The sequence below is a fragment of the Apiospora hydei genome (genome assembly GCF_038363865.1).
Source record: "Apiospora hydei strain CBS 114990 chromosome Unknown utg000010l_segment0_segment0, whole genome shotgun sequence".
NCBI classification, from domain to species: Eukaryota; Fungi; Ascomycota; class Sordariomycetes; order Amphisphaeriales; family Apiosporaceae; genus Apiospora; species Apiospora hydei.
In genome coordinates this window covers 2,662,470-2,681,989 of record NW_027117369.1, presented here as the reverse complement: position 1 = coordinate 2,681,989, position 19,520 = coordinate 2,662,470, and the positions used below count along the sequence as shown (strand labels likewise).

Here is a 19,520-nt window from a genome sequence, read left to right as displayed (position 1 = left end):
GCTCACATCTATTCCGTTGCCAGCTATTCCGTTGATGCCAATTGTCTCATAATCGCCTGCTCCAGATAATGCAGTACCTGCCCGCTTACTCTAGTAGTATCACATGTGAGGTTATTCGCACAATAACTTTGTAAGACATGGAGATGCCGGTTGGGCGTTTGTGCTGGCTGTCAAAAGTGCGGCAGCATGCAATTCTCCACTCCGATGCATGTTTCAAGACACCGGATCGTCGGATCGTGGATCATAGCGTGCCGTGGTGGGTGCTGCGTTTCGTATATGCATGCACAAAAAATGGCGGTGCGGGTTTGTTTTGGTGGCCGGTAACAGTCCCAAAAGTTACCTTCTTCGCTCATTCGCTGGTTTGTTCATTCTTCTTCGCCTTTGACCGTGGATGTACGGGTTTTTGATATCCAGGGGTGCACGTTGAATTGGGGTTCAAACCCGTCTTTAGCTATCAGGCAATCATTGCGTGACAGGGCTCTCGCCACTGGACCAAGTGCCAAGGGATCACAATCAACTTCGGTTCTTGCATTCGTTCGTGTTTCTCGCGATAGTATGACCTCGACAATACTGTCTTCCGAGTTCCACTCGGCCGGTGCTCTGGCGGCGGCGGCGTCTCGGCCCCAGAGGCGGAACCGGGGAGGATCTGGTGGTGGTGGTGGTGCTGGCCTGAGTGGGCAGGTGAAGAAAGCACTTGCGCAGCAGCAGCAGGCGGACAAGAGGATTAGTATGAGCCCGAACTCGAAGAAGGCCGGGGAGGAAAGCAGAGGAAGTCCTGGCGCTGCTAAGAGCGGCTCGTCGTTGTTGGAGTGGGATGCGATCTGTAAGTTTGAGGACAGGGGAAGAATGGAGGGATAGTGCAATGGCATGAAAGCCCGGTTGAACAGTTATGGCTAACATGTGTTTTCGCAGCGCCGTGGCGACAGTATGTGCACTTATTTGCCCCTTTTCTTTTCTTGGTGGGAGAATGAGAGGGTCGTGGTGGTGTCCTCTCAATCCCCTTTAGGCTTGGTGAGGTTCTGTTCCTGACAATTGCTGCGGACATGTACAGGGAAGGGAGTGAACATATCCGGACTGGATACAGGTTGGTTCTGGTGTCTATCCCCTTGATGAAGACGAATGCATTTGTTGACGGGCGAGCACAGACAGGAGACGGGGTCCTGGAGGGACTGCTTGCGGAGTTGGACGTACCTACACAACGAGACCGGTATGCCTGAGATATTCTTCTTGTGGCCGCATAAGTACCAGTACTGACTGACTTACAGTCAGCATCTTCTCGCATGTTGTGGGCGCGCTGCTGTTCCTGTCGCTCCCGTACCACATCTTCCACACCGAGATCCCGCCCCGCTATGCCGTCGCTACCACGGCCGATATCGTCGTGTGCAGTATTTACTTTGGCGGGGTGGCCATCTGCTTCACGCTGTCTACCATGTAAGAGAATAGCGTTGCTCTTGAATTTACCTACCTAGTCAGTCACCAAGCAGATCCGAAGATTGCTAACCCTCTTGGGGATGTGTCCTACATCAACAACAGCTTCCACACATTCATGTCGCACAGCCCGCCCGTCTACGCGCGCGGCATGCAGCTCGACTTCCAGGGCATCCTGCTGCTGATGTGGGGATCGACCGTCCCGCTGGCCTACTACAACTTCGGTGAACCCTGCCAACAACACGGCATGCAGATATCAACAGCAGCAACGACGTACGTCCTGGTGACCACGCTGCTCGCGATCCTGTGCTCGCTCGCCACGTTCCACCCGGGCATCGGCGGCCCGCGCCTGGGCCCCGCGCGCGCGCCGCCCTGTTCGCCGCGTTCGGCGTCGGCTCGTTCCTGGTGCCCCTGGGCCACGGGGCGGCGGCGCGCGGGTGGGACGAGCAGGGCCGGCGGTTGGGGCTGCCGTGGATCGGGGCCACGGTGGTGTGTAATGGGGTTGGGGTGGTCATGTATGCGTTCAAGGTACGTGCCGCGAGGCTCTCTTCCTAAACTTTGTGGGGAGGGGGAGAAGAATTGATGTTGACGTAATACTTGGTGGCAGATACCGGAGAAATGGCACCCCAAGGTCTTTGACATTTTCGGGGCGAGCCATCAGATCATGCATATCATGGTGGTTTTCGCGGCGCTGGCTTACAGTCAAGCGGTGTTGGCGGCGTTTGATTACAGGCACAGCGGGAGGATGGATGTTTGCTAGATGGAGGAGTTGCATACAGTAGATACCTACTTAGATTTGAACTCTGGGGGATGCCTTGGATCCCCGAGACGCAAACACGAAGAACTTCTACATAGATTGACTGTACTCCGTACGATATCCGAAATCAGCAGAGCAATAATCCAAGACACGCATCCCACTTGGCGAAGCGTCGTCAATGTAAGCAATTTCACAAGGTGTCGAGGAGACCAACCCAACGAGTCAGCAGTAGCGGTGACCTGGAGCTGGGTGTTCGTGCTAGCTTCGGGCCAGGTGGCGCCACTTGCGAAAGGTGCTAGGGGGAGGACCTGACAGGACCCCTAATGCATGAGAGATGAGACCCTCAGCAGGGGCCGAAACTGCAGTAGTTCGAATGGGCATAGTCTCAACGAACGCTTCTCTCCCTATTCTGTCTTGGCCAGAGAATCCTCACATTTCTTACCTTGCACCCGCCCCCGTGCATTGGAAACGTCAGCCAACCGACATCAACTCTCTTTCTATATTCTGTCTCTCTTTCTGACATTTGTCAGACTCTGAACTCTCTCCCTACAACACCCCGACTTCGATCGATCGAATCCGAATACATCTCTATAAATACACACCATGTCGTGCGTCAACCTGGACGAGGTGAAGGCGGCGTACGAGCAGGTGCGCTCCGACAAGGACGAGACCAACTGGGTCCTGCTCTCGTACGCCGAGGCGCGGGGCGACAAGCTGGCGCTGACGGCGACGGGCGCGGGCGGGCTGGAGGAGCTGGCGGAGCGGCTGGACGAGGGGCAGGCGCAGTACGCGTACGCGCGCGTCGAGTACGCCAACGACAGCGAGTCGAAGCGGGTCAAGTTCATCTTCGTCGTGTGGATCGGCGAGAGCACCAAAGTCATGCGCAAGGCCGGCGTCAGCATCCACGCCGGCCACGTCAAGGACGTCTTCGCCCACCACAGCATCCAGGTCACCGCCAGCAACAAGGGCGAGCTCAAGGAGGAGAGCATCGTCAAGCGGTTGCGCGCCGCGGGGGCGCCGATTACAATGGCGGTCGCGGTTAGAAAAGGGAGGAGGAAGACGAGACAAAAAGCGATGCTTACCTAGAAACGACGAAAAGAGCGGGGGAATCCGACCTTAGGTACCTAGAAAAAGAAGAGCGGGCTGCATTACGGGATTGAATACTTGGAATAGAGGCGGAAGGCGTCGGGTCGTCGATACAGCCACCATCGATTTCTTTGGATGCATACACGGTTCGAATTGGTCATTGCAGAATAGAGATTCACGGCATCTATTTTAGAGGACTGTCAGTCAATTGAAGTATTCCCGACGCAACCTTCAACTGCACGGCAGTTTGACCCGGTTGTTTGCGCCAACAGAGTAGAGTTCCAGACAGAGACGTCAGTGTGGTGCAGCCATCAATCAATTGAATCAAATGCCACATGCCTCTCGACTCGCTTGCCGTCCCGTCCCTCCTGCTCGCTGGTCCCCTGTTCTGGCCCCTGTACCACCTGCAATTACAGTGGCTTTAGTCATCAATCAGGGTTCGGCGATCCCCTAAAGGAATGGTGGGGTAGGACGTGTCTAGGTGTGCAGCCTCAACCGTCAGCCATGTGTGTGTGTGCCCCTCCATCAACTTGTGCAATCCAAACATCAGCAAACCACCCCCAGAAACAATGGATATCTCCAATCCACGGCGCATATTGGCCGTCTCGCTAGAAGATGATTCCATTCATCTGAGTAGGGTTGTCAAAGGTACGCAGTCTGATTTATGTTCCGTCGTGTTTTCTCCTGCCACTACCTAGATCTAAGAACGGTCGGTGGATCCTCCAACTGCTGTGCCGATTCAACTGCAACGGTTTGGCTACCGCAGTGTCACCAGCTGGCAGTACTGCCAAGCGGCCTGGGGATATATCGGGGATACCAGCAGTCAACCCAGCCAAGGATAAGGCCTGGACAACTTGACTACGACCATTCTCGGTCGCACCACGTGAAAGCGGTTGTCTTTGGGAATTACTGGGCTAACATGTGCCAAAAAGACCTGACAGGCTCCGCGCCTGAAACCGCAGGCACGACCCTGGCCGGCGCCTCCCACACCCTGTCCCTCAAGACGGCCTACTACACGGCCTCGGTGCCCATCTGGCTGGACCTCGTCGCCGACCCGGCCGAGTGGTCCGCCTCGTTCCTGTCCGCCGAGGCCAAGGAGGTGCTCGAGGTGCTCGGCGGCCTCGTCGTCGTCTTCCCGCTGCCGCTAAAGCCCGACTCGACAGAGGCCAAGGCCGCGCGCGCGCTCATCGAGCACGTCGGCCAGGTCGTCCAGAAGGGGCTCGGAGGTTGGGCTTGGGACGGCGTCGGGCTGTGCGTCGGGGTCGGCGAGATCGATGATGTGGACGAGTGGGATGGGTGCGCGGCGGAGTGCGGGCTCGAGTTCGTGCAGGTGCGGGCCAAGGGCTCCGAGGCGAGGAACGAGTTCGGAGGTAGGTGTTTATACTCATTTGCTTTGGTTTTTCTCTTGCCTCCAAGCTGTCTCAACACCATGCATGTCAAGTCACTGGCTAATCCGTTTCATTGAACAGAAAAGACTGGCATCTCCCCGCGCGAAGGAGGCCTTGGAAGCCAACGAGTGGGATCAAGTAGAGGGTGACGATGATCTCGGCTCCGACTTTGGGGATTTCGAGGCAGCCCTGGACGGAGATGGCGATGATGGTAGCAAGGACACGGATCTGGACCCCGAGAGCCTCGACTTCGGCTTCGGCCGCGCGGACTTCGAGGGCCTGAAGAAGGCCATCTTTAGTGGCGGAGAAAACGAGGATGACGGAGGAGAAGACTTCATGAACGGGGAGCCGCCCAGTCAGCCAAAGAAAAAGCAAGGGCCAGATGGGGCCGAAACTCGCCAAAGTAACGCCATCAAGGAGGGAGACGACAAGTTGGATGAGGCGGAGGTCCAGAAGCTGGAAGGGATGATGCGCAAGCTCCAGGCGGTCAGGGATATGAGCGCGGGCTTGCCCGAGGACCAGCGCAAGCGGATGGCGGCCAAGGCGGTCGGGGAGGTCATGAAGGATCTCTGAGGGAGGGCTTTGCTGCTGGGGTCTCGGGAAATCAGATAGCTTTTCGTATATGGAAATGGTACGATGAATCTATTTTAATCGTGAGCGAACATTGATGGCTGCCAGGGATACACGAGCACAAGGTGAACGATGCCTGGATACAAGGCTGAGTGAGGTAGCAAACTACTTCAGTCGAGGAAGCCATGTCCAGCTGCGTCTATGCCGTATTTGCTCAACTGGCCAATTGTTGAGTTCATTCGAACGGTATTTAAATCACGACATACTCAGGTGAATGAATGGTAGGTATCGATGTTTGGCAGAAGGTGAATAAGCCAGAACCTTCAACGGAAGTCATGAGATCCAGCAAGGGTAGCCTCGCCCCTTCCTTCCATTGGAAGATATTGGCTCGTCGTTCACTCGTGAAGGTCTAGTACAAGAAGACCACCTTGTTTGCACCACAGGGTTAATTTCGCGGGTCTCCCAAAGGAATGATGCGGTACTTCAGCCACTCTGGGAATCTTCCATTTGGCTTCTTCGCGATGACCCAAGCCGGAAAGATCTCTTGACTTGGGAATATCTCTCCCTCCCCTAGGATTGTATGCTACTATCTACCACCGCCATGGTGTTTATTGGGGGTTCTGGAAACCTAGACGAACTGAAGCAAGCTTGTGATAACATTGGATAAGGGAGATATATGGAAGAAGCAAAATCTCAAAAACAGTATATACATGTATCTAGAGATATAGTCGCATCGTCTCCCACTCTCGGTCTACATAACTGCTAGATCAGGGAAATGCCAATGGTCTTGTTGGGGTCAAGGTGACCTACTCGTAGCAGGCCATGCGCGGATGAAGTAGGCAAATGGAGCTTTCAGCAAGCAAAACCAAACCACGCATCGCTAAACAAAGAATAACATTACATAGAAAATGAAAACAAGTTGAAAAGAATCATACTCTAGAGATATTCATGTCATTCGACCTCGGCGACATTTTCTAGCGTTGCCACGAGTTCTTACTAGCCGAAGATGATGCAGTTGTTGATGTTGGGGAACAGGAAAAGGGTAAGTCGCAGACAATTGTCGAAAGGCTTCGAAGCCTGTACATCACAAGTCACTACGTAGGACGAAGAAGATGAATGAACCAAGTTCTTTCGTCACGAAAACGATCTGCTTTCAATGGCAGACGGAGGCGGAGGAGCTGACACCCGGCACCCAGCAACATCTTCATCCGTTCTCGGTCCGGACTGGCCCCCCTCCTCCGGCCGGCTTCCGCGTATGCGACTGTGTGTCATATAGGTAGATACACTCATTGAGTCTACGATACTATTACTATACCAGCCTGTCTTTCTCCGAAGTACCTGCCACATCTGGTGCTGCCGCCAGTATCACCCAGCTAGCTAGCCAACGGACACCATGATGATAAGGGATACGGAGGATCGTGACTAGTGCAATGGACCAGACTGGCTGTGCCGTCTGCCCCCTTGCAGCGTGGTCGTAGGAAGGAAGGCAAGGGGTTCTTACTCCGAGGTGCAACTACGATTCCTTGTCGCCAACCGGGCGTAGTCTACTACTGCCGTATCACATACTCGATTGGGCACACATGTAAGTAAGGTAAGTTGACATCAGCTTCACACCTTCACACGCCTAGATAGAGAGAGACAAGGGCGAGAAATGCCAAGGGGTTAGTTTCGCAGCCACTCGAAAGCTCCAGCCAAGCAAGTCCTTTCATATCGAGCGGCAAGATCCGGCGTCGTCTTGCTCGAAGTCCGAGGCGAACTAGACCGCCAGCAATTGGCCCCCTCAATGAATGAATGGACTTGCTCCGCCAGTTCCCCAGAGATAACACACCACACATTCCCCGTCGCAGCTCATATGAAGCACGAGATTCCAGGAGAAGAGAGAAAGAAGGAGCGGTCGCATGGGATGTAGAACAAAACAGTACGCGCGTAACATCCCAATCCCATACCCGGGTCCGCTCCTCGTGAATCTGCAGCAGCACCCACAGCGGGAAGAACCGCCGCAACGTCCCAAACCGTCGCGTCGTGCGGTAGCGACGACAAAGAAAGAAAAGAACGTTCACGGGGTAAACGATCGTGAGAAATGCAAGATCAGTGCAGGTATGGATAGGAAAGAAGCCCTCCCCTCCCAAAACCCCCTTCCCCGTGTATTCCAAACCAGATGGGAAGGCCGATCGGTCGAACATGATCAGAGATAGGAGCGCCCGAGAATGATGTGTGTCATACCAACCATACCTACAGGCCGCGAAAACCGGAGCCGCCTCTCTCTGGTTACATACTCCTCTTGTGAGTTGTCTGAAAATGTAGGTATTGCGTGCGGGAAACCCACACCTATAAGTCGGCATCGTTATAGCAACAAGCTGTTTCACATGACCCATGACCCCCTCGCTAACGCCCCCAGCCCAGGCCTGTAGTAAAATGGATGAAAAGAAAAAGGTAGAACACAGCCCGAGCTCCAGGCCTCACCGACTGACAGACGGCCCTCCCTGGTGGGCTCGCTATAAGGCTCCCGAAGTAGTATGCAATGCGCGGGTGGGCTTTTCACTCGAAGGGTAGCCGGGCTGGAAGTAGGAGGGGGATCCCAGGCCGAGTTGGCGGTGCATGATTGATCCGCTTGCCAGAATAAGTTTATATGTCCACATCTTCGTTCTACACTATAAACGTCACGGGGATGATCCTGCGAGCACATGGCCGGGCATACATGGTGGTGCCAGGTGCCAGTTCGTTGATCGTTGGGAATTGCAACCGTTGTAGCATCCTTCCTGGGCCGGGGGCGCCGCCATCATGAACATCAGATGAACATGCCGGTGCCGATCCGCCGCCGAAGTGACGCAGTGCCTGTAGGTGTTCCAGAAAGATGTCAGATTTCATCTGGAATGCAACCGTAGGCGGCCCCCTCAAAAAGAAAACCGACAGCCCATGCAGCCGTGCCTGGTAAGGCGGATCTCTGTTCGTCGCAAGAGCGCGTTCCACTCAGAAGGTTACCTTCTGATTCATTAGGGGTTTTGGGTAACAATAGACTGATAGTGTGTGACACTTCCTCGTTAAAGGGAGCTGCCCTGCCCCTCAGCTCCGAGCTCTCAGAAAGTGACGGTCGTGGATCGTCCGGGAGCGCCTTTCAACGTGCGCCGTCCGCAGGCCCAGTCGTATTTTCTTCTTTCCGCGGATGAGTCGCTCCCATGACCGGAACGGCCTTGGCAGGGCAATAACGCTGTCTGTTATAGCTCCTCCCTGCGGAGGATGCCTGGTGCCGTTGGAATCGGCAAGCCACGATGAATCCTATACACAGGGTTCGGTTAGTAAACCCACACTGTCTGCGCGTCGTCACGTCCCGTACGGTCGCACAAGAAGGAGGTGGTCAGTAATACTGTCTAAGAGTCGGTGGAGTTGAACCGAGAAAACGGTTCCTATCTGCATAAAGCCTGTATGCATCCTGATGGAGGGGCATAACAGTCAAAAATCAATATGTGCAGGCTTTCGATAATGGCCTTCGATGCTGCCCTTCCACATTGCTCGGTTAAGTTGGAATATTGATTACGGTACGAACGGCGCGGCAGATCATGAGCAATGCGTGCAGCGGTTCGTTGCCCCAGCAGGTTGCATCCAAAAAGCCACCAGTGAGATCCCAAGGTCGATAGCGAGCAGCTTGTTGCCGATCGTATCATGCAGGTACACAGGGGGACGTGCATGCCGCTATGCGGCGATTGGCCCCGGGCCTCCTTAGCATTCATGCCGTCTGGATTCAATGGCACCGGCCTTGTAAGCGCATGAAACCACTTACAGCTCCAATGCAGCTGAGCTGCGCCAGGCGGGCAAATGGTGTAAGCTGACCAGTGGGAGAAGCACTCCTAAGGGGTAGGGCGCCATGATGAAAGGCCTTTGGTTTATTTTCGGAAGGTGGCGTGCAAAGATAGAAAAGGGGGCCATATCGTCAGATGTTCGCGCCCGATTCGCGATTCTAGCCAATGACACTCCCAAATTCAATTCACCAGCAAAACTCCAAACAGAATGCCGCATCTCACAGGGAAACCGAACTCGAGAGGCAGACCCGTCCACTTGAAGAGCAAGGCCAAACGAACCATTGGACAAGACAGGAGCTGCTGTGTCTGCTGTCTCTGGCCTCTGTGATTTGAAAGGGATGGGTGCTGTCTTGGAGAGCCCAAGGAGAATGGATTTGAGTTCAGTCGTGTTTCTGGGGACCTGATGAATAGTTAAACTTTTCAATAATCAATGAATTGAGAGACTGGACGGCGTGCAGATGAAACCTGGCTACCTAGGCAAAGACAATTGTGCCACTTGACAGTAGGATCAATTTCCACCGTATAAACTGTAATGGCATCATGTCAAGCCAAGCCAACGGTTTCTGAGAGAATCGGTCGCATGCACGAATGCCGTCCAACTCCTTTTCCTTCTGAGTCGGGTGGCTTGGAGACAGACTGGATTGAGGAACATGGGAGCCCACTTGCCGATTCAGGTTCGTTCGATGCGCGTGGCTCTTTTCTCTCTCTTCTCGCGTTGGAACTTGTGCACTAGCAGCTAGCAGGGCCTGCATGGGGGGACCAGTACATGCACGCACTGTGATGATCAGCGCTGATGCTACTGTACGTACCGAACAAGCCACCCCGGGTCACGCAACGGTCATCCATCCCCGTCCGACCCGTATAACTGCAGTCAATGCCTGTTACTGCAGTGAGTTCGTGGAGTCGCGCATTGATGCTGCTTTACGGTCTCTCCGACCCCGACAGGCATGAGAATAGGGAAGCCGGCAGGAAAGTGTATGGAAGAATCGAATACTGTTATGTCCGAAATGTGGTTCAGGGTTGCGAAGGCATTCGATTCTGACTTCTCGTGAAATTGCAGGTATGTGGTAGGTAGTGTAGTGATCTGCATGCCACCGAAGAAAAAGATATGGAGTAGACGAGTCTATCGGTTTCACAGTCAGAGTCAGAGCCAGAGTCAGGAACGGCACCGAAGCTATGTATCAAGCCGGCTGAGTGCTGGGCTTCATGACAGGTACGGTAATTCATTCCAGGAGAGGGATTGCACGTTTGGCTGGCTACCCATAACCTTATCTTTGATGTACAGTACCCCGTCTGTGTCGCTCGCTTGGGCCTGTTTGCATTGAACGACGGCTTCCTTGACAGAGCAAGCCACAGCCCGACAGCGCCGAAGGCAATTGATACACGGGGGAGCTACAAGGACTGGAAGCAAGGGACCATGCTGTTGGGAGTGTTGCATTATCGGCTCGAAAGAGGCGGCGGGTTTAGGCTAGCCGCACGCTGACTGACTTGGGCGACAATGTTCCTCTCTGCCTGTCAGCCCAAAGGAATTCTTGCGTACGCGCGAATGTCGCCTCGCCTGGTAAGGCAAGGGGGTGGTGATCGATGGGGTGGGAGGAATCGGAAAGGGTTTGGACCCGGAGCAGAATGAGAGCTGCCCAATTGTTGTCGCCTGGCAGAATGCGATGACTGGGCCTCGCGGCGACGATGGGCAGACGTCTGTGGGCTGTGCTTGTCATTGTCGGCCGCGGATCAAATGCAGCTTGAGCTTGCGCTGTTGGTGTTGGACAAGGTCGCATCGCTCGACGTCCTAAAACAGAATGACGCGGATGGGGGAGGGAGACGGGAGACTTGGGGGAATGATTCAATACAGTGCGAGCTGAAGAGTGGCTCTTTCGGATGACTACTGCAGGAACGAGATGCAAAAAAGAGTAGTGGAAGGCAGGCACAGGGTTCGATGCTGGATGGGGGGGAAGGTGGGGGCCTTCCTTTTTGGGCCCCTTGGGGCCCTTGGGGCCTCGATTGAAAAACGACTGCAGTCAATCAAGGCTGCGAGGGCGGGCGGGCAGGCGGGCAGGCGGGCGGGCATTGCGGCAAGACAGAGAGAAGCAGTCACGCAACACACAAACTGCCAGGTCCCGGCCTACAAAGTGACAGGTCGCCCGCCCTCTTCCCCTTCTATATTGTGGCTCAAATAAGGCGAGAAAGTCTACACAAGGTAAGTATGTATGTAGGTAGATACAATATGTCATGACTCCCTCATCGATGATAACCGCAACAGGGGCAGAAGCCGGTTTTGCATTGGGATATGTAAAGATTGGCCGCTTGGCACTGGATGGGATGGCAGAATGGATAAAGGTCTAAAATATGCTTTCTGTGCCCCTGGCAGCCTGGTCTCGATTGAATCGTGGCCCCGAGCCCGAACGATTCCGAGGTTAGTGGCTGGATTGAAGTGGTCTCAAAATATCATATGAACCGGCAATTGGCCGATAGCTTAACGTCGTCGAAAAGGAGTCTGGCGAACGCCCTTGGTGAGTATGCACTGTACAGTGTTGTAGCATTGCTTACCTACTTACATACTTAGTTTGTACATACATACATACATAGCAGACATCTAATATTATGTACGCTTGGGCTCATTGGCGTCCAAGTGGGTTTGAGACCCTGGGAAGATCCGGCATGTTGATGACGATATCATCACGTTCTGGGCCTGAGCAAGAAGGCAGGAGATGTTTAGTGCCATCGTGATCAAGAGGCCATCTTGGTCTGGCGCAGGTGTTGGCTCACAAAAGTCTCGGCGCAAGGGAGGCCAGACGATGGGCTGGAGGAAGGAGCAGGTGACCTTGGCATTGTATACATACTTACAGTACTACGATTACCACTACTACGACCTACATCAATTGATATGCACGAAGTTTGGGGTTGGCTTGGCTTGTCCTGGAAGACGGAATGCCTGGGCGGATGGGGGGGTAGGTATCTTGGAGGAAAACCCCTTTTCTGGCGGTTTAGCTTATGGAGTCGCGAACAATCGAAAGAAGGCGAAGAAACCAAAGTTAAGCCATGGAAGCCTTCTCAATAGCAGGGCTTCGTTCGGGGCAGGGGCAGGGGATGGAAGGGACAGTAGCTGCACAGGGGGGCGGAGCATGCATTTAACAGCCAGCCAACCTAGGGTTAGCGGCCTGTCCCTATTCTGATTGGTGCTTGACACCACGCTTGGAACTCGGCCACGCGCGCCAGCAGACCCCGACCCCGACCGTGACACGCACTCGCGCACACATCGATACTTCTGAGTTCTTACGCACACCACACAGATCAATACCAAAACGGAAGGATTTATTCTAGCCTCGAATCATTCAACCCAGCCGGATGGAGATGGAGATGGGGATGCCAGGGGCCAGTAGTCAGCTCGTCAGTCAGCAGCAGTGCCTCTGCCTCTGCCTCTCGTTCCTCCTTTTGCCGGTCTGCTCCATCCCATGTCCACTTCCGCCTCCGATTTGATCCTTTGCACAGATAACGCCGGCCTATCAGCCTACGTGTAAAGACAGTACAGTGTCGGGCTACTGCCTGTTCGATCCATCCTGTCGTTGTCATCGCCAAGCTAACCTAGTCCAGTCCGCCTTAGATGCGTACGCAGAGGGGCTAGCCCGAGACGGGACAGACTGACAGACCCAAGCATTGCAGAGGACATCTTTCTGGACATCTGGGCTGAGGTCCTTCCTGTAGGAAGAAGAAGAAGAAAAGAAAAGAAACGACAGGGAAAAGAACTCAATTGCATCTTCGGGAGTGACAGGAAGTGAATACAACCGCCAAATTTGCCAGATATCTATCGTTCGTTTGAAACTAAAAAGCCGCTGTCCTGTGCAAGCAAACCATTTGGTCGCAACTCATCCGATCTCATGCCATGCCATCCCATCTCATCCCAACCCATCCCACTACCGTTACCACCATCCCCCCTCCAAAAGCCTTCCCTTCGCATCCTTCCGGGTACCCGCAGCATCCGTGCAGAACTTGATGACCGATGTCCAAGACATGTCGCTCAATTCGGCCAGCCCATCCTGCCATCGTGCTATCGGTTCAACACTGTACACTGCCAGGTAGCCTTATGCAGCTGTGTGCGTGCGCGCAATCGCAATCACGCCAGGCGAGCCTGGCTAGCACTTCTGGCATACACACTTGGATACCTCTGGCTGTCTGTCTCGGCAGTCATGTCAATGCGTCCGTTTCGAGAGTTGTTTGTCGGTGCCAGGGCTCTCTATCTATGGTTGTTATGCGTTCTGCTGGACGGACTGGCGATCGTAGCAGCAAACATGACCTGTCTCAAGGATTCCGACCCGACAGGACAGGACTCCCCTTTTTTCTCTCTCTCCCATCGAGGCCAGGAGTCATGAAACGGGTCAGCCAATGTGGAAGACCGAATCATTCGCAGCAAATTCCCCAGCGAGCCAGCTGTGGCGCCGTCACGGTCACAGCCCTTTCCGCATTGCTGGATACTGTTCCCATCGATGTGTTTTGTCATCGCTCCTCCATACTGCAACTCTGGCAGAGCCTCGAGCACCGCGTAGCCAGGCTACTGCTACGGATACTGCTACTGCTGCTGTCTATTACTATGTATTATCGCAAGTGCCCCCCTGCTTTGCAAGGGACGATGGAATCTGGGCTGATCTGTTGGCCGGCTCTCGACACTACCACGCTACGCTGCGCTACCTACCGTAGGCACTTGTGCGCTGAGCCATGCGATCCACTCGCGAACGGGATGGCTACGGATACAGGCACAGGTCAGGTACATCATCCTCTAGTTGCAAACGACGGGCTCCGGTGCCAGGACGGCTCACAGTCCGTGTTGGTTCTGACAGTGGGCGACAGCTTTTCGATACAAGGAACTAGGTCCCAGAAAGTGGTAGGGGGGCACTTCTGGGTTTCCTAGTTTCCTTGGTTTTGCGCCCCTGGCCCTTCTCCCACTAGAGCAGTTTTCAAACAGTACTAAGCCCGTCGCAAATACTGGAGGGGCCGAGTCTCAAAGCGGGCTAGCGGGTAAGCCAGGGGGGGTGCAGGGGTGCAGGGGTGCAGGGCATTGGGGCAGGGTTAGGCAGGTACCGTGGTACATGCATGTTTCCAATCAAGGCCCGTTTCACTGCACTGTCGAAAAAAAAAGCTGTTCTGAGTGACTGGAACAAAAACAAAAATAAGCGGGCGATCAACAGTCGACCAAGTTGGGGGCGTGTAAGTACAAAACACGAGACGAAATCATGAAGTAATGGATGGATGTCTATCAATCGTTTGACACATAGCCGCCGACCGTCACGGCCAGGTCACACAGAATGGATCGCACCTGCGTCTTGCGCGTTGTATTGCGTACTGACTCTGGAGGAGCGAGGAGCGAGGAGCTAGGAGCTAGGAGCAAGACGAGAAGAATCTCACCTACCCTACCTACCCTACCCGCGCGTCTCATCGTGTCAGACAAGACGGCCACGGTCTTTTCCACTCTGACTTTCGGGGCCAAGACATGGGACTCTTGAAGACAGGCACTTTCCACCCCACCCACAGACAGGCCGACAAGCAGACAGGCAAACAGCCAGACAGGCAGACAGGATAGGCCAGAGTTCTGCCAGCGAGAGGCCAGAGTAGACACCGTGCCGGGGGCGGCTCGATGCGCACAGTGTGTACCTGCATTGGGCGAGTGGAGCGCCCCTGGCGAACTTGTGAAGCATGCATCGACTGTTGGCTCGTGTGCCCACTCTAGCCACTGCCCGGAGGATGGGGTGGATGGGCAAAAGAGAAGAGACGGTGTGGCAGCCAGGCCGCCTGACACCCTGCACGTTGTGAGCCAGTCGCGTTGGGTAGGCAGGCAGGAGGGCAGGAGGGCAGGTAGGCACATCCATCCCATCCCATCCCCTCCGCTCCCCATCCCATCGGCGGCCAGGACGGGGATGAGGGAGGCAGATACAGTGTATGTACTCGCTACTGCTACCCTCGCTCGGGATTTTTTTAGTGTGCCTCCTACCCACCAACCCTCGCTCGCCAGGCCAGGCTTAATCAATCCCCTTCTCTCCTCCTCCTCCCTTTCCCTTTCTTGACCATCCCAACATCTTCAACTTCTCTCCCAACTCTTGCCGGTATTGTCGTTAATCGATAATTCCTCTCCCCTTTCTCCCCTTGTCTTTCCTTTTCGTTTACCCACACACTCCCTTTTGCAACTTCTAGCCATTACGGACTCCGTCACTCCTTTCGGGTCCATTACGTTCCTTCGGCTTGATACTTGACACCACACGGTCCCATACCCAACCCATACCCTGTTTTGCGGGCACCAGCAGACCACAGACGGCATATCCTTTTCCCAGACAGACGCGCTCGGATCTGGACGACACTCCTTGAACAGCACTATACCACTTCTTCCCGAAGACTTTCACAGCGGCCGTCGAGGCTTCAACCACCGCGTTATATATCGAGTTCCTGGACAGTTTGGTGGGAACATCAACGACCCAGATAAACTTGGCTTAATCACACTTGCCAGCCTTATCTCGATCTCGACTGCTGGACATTCTTACGCGATCTTGCGTCCCTTACTTACTCATACTATAAACACACACTCCTTCGACGACATTCGTCAATAACATATATCCCCGATGATGAATACCATCAAAGAGGAACAACACGGGATCATGGCCCCAACTGCCATGGACCAAATGCAGTCTGATGTCACTCTGACACCGGCTTCCTCCACATCACCCAGTGATGAACACATCAAGAACAGTGAATCTCCGTCGCCGTCTGCCAGTGGCAAGACCCCGAGCTCCGCATCCAGACGGCCCCCGCGGAAGAGCACCCTCACCCAGCAGCAGAAGAACCAGAAGCGACAGCGCGCCACGCAAGACCAGTTGACCACGTTGGAGATGGAGTTCAGCAAGAACCCCACGCCCACAGCCACTGTCCGCGAGAGAATTGCAGATGAGATCAACATGACGGAACGCTCCGTCCAGATCTGGTTCCAGAACCGGTACGTCAACCAACATCCCTTCCGTGACCACGAATTGCCCGATGGAATCTCACTAACACCAATCTCTCATCAGCCGTGCCAAGATCAAGTTGCTGGCCAAGAAGAGCCTTGAGACCGGCGAAGACATCGACTCGATCCCCGAATCCATGAGGGCATACCTCGCGATGCAGGCCATGGAGTCCGGCAAGGGCCTGGGTGGCGCTTTCCTCGGCCGAACTGGTCTCATCCCCTACGGTTCTTCGATGATGCTGGGCGGCGACCAAAGCGGCCAAGGCAAGGTTCTGATTCACCATCTCACCTGCCGCTCTCTGAGCATTGGCAAGTGGACCCGCGTTGGCCAGAACACCATGGATCTCATCATCTTCTACTCGCCCGAGAAGTGCACCATGACCTACTACATCAACAACGACCAGGCCGGGTACAAGATTGAGTATCACTTCAGCCACATCAAGAGCATCACTTTGGACAGCAACGAGGGTGACGCGAACAAGCTTGGCGGTATTGTCATCGAACTCAACCGCCCTCCCAACTTTTTCATGGATTCCTCGCCCAACTCCAACGGTTTCTTCCAGTGCGGTGATTTCACCGAGGACCAGCAGGCAACTCAGTGCTACACCCATCACCTCGGCGGAAACCCCAAGGTTCTCAGCAGCCAGTTGGCCAAGCTTGTGTCGCTCGAGTCGTTCATGAACCGCCACAACCCCAACGCTTTCTTCGACCAAGGTCACTCGATGGGTGTAGCATCAGCTCCCGTCTCCCCGACCGGCAACCGCCCATCTTCTCAACCCAACTTTGCGCAGGGTCACGTTGGCATGTTCCAGGAATCCCAGTGGGGAATCAGCCCTCCTCACCCTGCCATGCGCGGCCCAGGTCACAAGAGACAGCGTAGCCGGTCTGTTCCCATGCCCGTCGATTTCTCCTTGTTCCAGAACCCGATGCCTTCTTTCTACATCCAACACCCCGGCGAGACCCAGGGCCACCCTCATAATCCTAATATCTTCGCCCCTGTTCCTCAGCAGCCCCAACAGCAGCTCAGCCCCGTTGGACCTAATCTCCGCATCGACACGCAAGCTGGCTTTGGCATGGATCTCCGACCATACCCCCTCTCTGCGGCCACTACTGCGCCGTCTGAGTATTCGAGCCCGAACTACTTCTCCCAGGGCCCCGAGAACACGCCCCTGCCTACATCCAACTTCAACACGCCTTACAGCAGCACTTTCCTGTCGCCCATGGTGAACCCCGCGATGGTACCGCAGTCTGTTTCCCCTCTCCCATTCAACCACGGTGACCCAGCCATTGTTGAGCAGTCACCGCCGATGGGCATGATGCGCAGCGCGTCGGCCGATCTCTACCCCATGGGCGATTCGACCGTCTCCGATGATGGCCACAGCCTGAATGAGATGTACTCGAAGCACACCATCAACCTGCCCATGCACCCTCACTCACCCGGGTTCATGGACGGCAGCCAGGGAGACCTGGACATGAACCAACTTGTACAATTCGACTCTATGGATCCGTCAAGCATGTCGCCTGAGCACATGCCTCACCAGCAACAGTGAGGCTGGTTTCTCTTTTTTGCTCGCGATACGGCTTCGTACCGCGCTCATGAAATGATGGCGTCTGGCGCTGGCTCCAAGGAAACTTGGATCACATGTGTTCTTGCGGCGTGTGTATATGCGGTGTTGTACGGAATCTCGATGCTTTCTCATGTCGGCTGGCGTTGTTGGGGATATACCTCTTGATTTTTATTTTGGCGGCTCAATATCTCCTTGTTCTCGGCATTTGGATATGAATTTTTCTGTCAGGGCAGCCTCCCGGCATTACGGTTTAGGTCTTTCTTCTTGCCCCAATTCATCAACTCCGTCAGCCACGATGTTCCGAATGACGACTTCCCCTCGCTGACACATGCCCTCGCGTGTCTGGCACAGCAGTCGTGCATCTGGTTTCTTCTACCCCGTTTCACACGCCCGGACCTTCGGGTGGGTGTTTCTCTACCTGGGGCTATGGTGTCCGTCTTGCACGCACCAAAAAGCTGTAATAATTGCGCGGTGTCTATCGGCCCCTTGTTCGCAATCGTTTGGATTTGCTCTTTTTACAAACATATCTGCCATCACGTCTTAGTCGATTCGACGTTTTTTCTTATCATCGCGTTTATATCAAATAAAGCGATCTTATTATCTTGGCTGCGGGTGGAGAAAAATTAGATGAATATGGTGAAAGCCCAGGAGGCTTGGGTTTTCTGGTTAATAATTTTTAGTGGCTGTTGCCTGGGAGGCTGGGTCTACTATGGCCGGAGCTGGCCCCTGGGGCAGCCTTGGAGTTGTTGAGAGTGGTGGTTGAGTCTCATTAGGAGGGGTTATCGTCCGGGGAGGATGGGAAGGGGGAGAGGAAGAAAGCAAATGACTGCATACTGATACCAGGTTAGGAAGGTTAAGCAGATCTTGGAAAGGTTTCGTAGCTTGAACCAATATGAAAGCAGAATATAAGAAGTACGGGAGGTTTTGTTTTACAGTGAACGGACAGTCACCCGTGAATGGCGCTTTGAAGCAACATCTCCAGACTCTTGTATAGAAAGCTTCATGTATTACTTGGTTTTACTTGTCACGATTCCATGGGGAGCATTCTAATTCATGTACATAGTTCTATACAACAATTTTGAATCATATCGAAACTTGCACTCTCGCGTGGTCTTGACGTCCGTGGATGAAACTGGTCATGTCGAAGCGGACTTTGGAGGTTCTGCTGTCTGTCGTGGCATTTGCCGCTTCTGGTAGGTAGATGTGCTTCGGATATTTCTCATGGCTCCATTTCACGAAATCTCTCCGGCAGGTCTATCGGAGGGCTCCATGACATCCGCATGATCGATGGCTGCCGCGATTACCGACCATAGATCCTTACCTTGCAAGCGAGACCCCCTTAAAGTGCCGTCTCCCTTTAGAGTGATGACTGGCACTCGACCTTCCTCTGAAGATGTAAGCACTAGAGTACCCGAGAAATACCCCACACGACCGACAGGTTGCTGTGCCGCATGCGTGCCCAGCCAGTCGCCAGCAAAAACCCCAAAAAGGCAGATACGGGCCTTTTTCCGGCACCAGGGTACGACATGTAGGGGAAGCGCCATCCCGCGAAAGGAAATTCAAATCCGTCTTCACGGGGAAAAGAGGAGGATAGATGATGATACGATGCGGGGCCGATGCCTTCTTCCCTCTCTCTAGGGCATCTGGTTTTTTTGTTTCTCGTTTCCTAACCCACTGTACTGGCTCTTCTTGCTCGTCTTCCAATAGATAGGTCAGGTACGAGAAGCGGACGCTACCCACACCCTGGCCGCCGCGCCGTGCTGGAAAATCGCACGATTCTCGCGTGCCTCGCTCGGACTGTGCGGCCGCCTCCACACCACGGCGTTTTCTTCCTTTCTCGCTTCGCCTGTTTTAGCGTCTAGGGGGTGGTAGATGGGCAAGCAGAAAGAAGAGAGACCGCCCAAAAGTCTCCCCCATTACACACCACCACACTGCCAGTACGTA

At 54.3% G+C, this 19,520-nt stretch overlaps 4 protein-coding genes across 4 annotated transcripts; all 4 read left to right on the top strand.

Moving 5' to 3' along the window:
• Positions 1–555: 555 nt before the first annotated feature.
• On the top strand, positions 556–2,188 carry PG997_015074 (uncharacterized protein; the record flags this gene model as incomplete). The annotated part of the gene is made up of 5 exons (XM_066819388.1): positions 556–823; positions 1,266–1,431; positions 1,534–1,652; positions 1,682–1,956; positions 2,036–2,188. 5 exons carry the CDS (start codon positions 556–558, stop codon positions 2,186–2,188), a joined length of 981 nt encoding a protein of 326 aa, XP_066661576.1.
• Positions 2,189–2,788: 600 nt separating this feature from the next.
• PG997_015073 (actin depolymerizing protein) lies at positions 2,789–3,271 on the top strand (the record flags this gene model as incomplete). Its single annotated transcript, XM_066819387.1, has 1 exon — positions 2,789–3,271. The coding sequence occupies one exon, from the start codon at positions 2,789–2,791 to the stop codon at positions 3,269–3,271; it is 483 nt and encodes a 160-aa protein (XP_066661575.1).
• A 569-nt stretch (positions 3,272–3,840) lies between these two features.
• Positions 3,841–5,232, top strand: PG997_015072 (uncharacterized protein; the record flags this gene model as incomplete). Its single annotated transcript, XM_066819386.1, has 3 exons — positions 3,841–3,919; positions 4,213–4,641; positions 4,688–5,232. 3 exons carry the CDS (start codon positions 3,841–3,843, stop codon positions 5,230–5,232), a joined length of 1,053 nt encoding a protein of 350 aa, XP_066661574.1.
• A 10,399-nt stretch (positions 5,233–15,631) lies between these two features.
• On the top strand, positions 15,632–17,558 carry PG997_015071 (homeobox domain-containing protein; the record flags this gene model as incomplete). Its single annotated transcript, XM_066819385.1, has 2 exons — positions 15,632–15,999; positions 16,073–17,558. 2 exons carry the CDS (start codon positions 15,632–15,634, stop codon positions 17,556–17,558), a joined length of 1,854 nt encoding a protein of 617 aa, XP_066661573.1.
• Between the last annotated feature and the right edge of the window lie 1,962 nt (positions 17,559–19,520).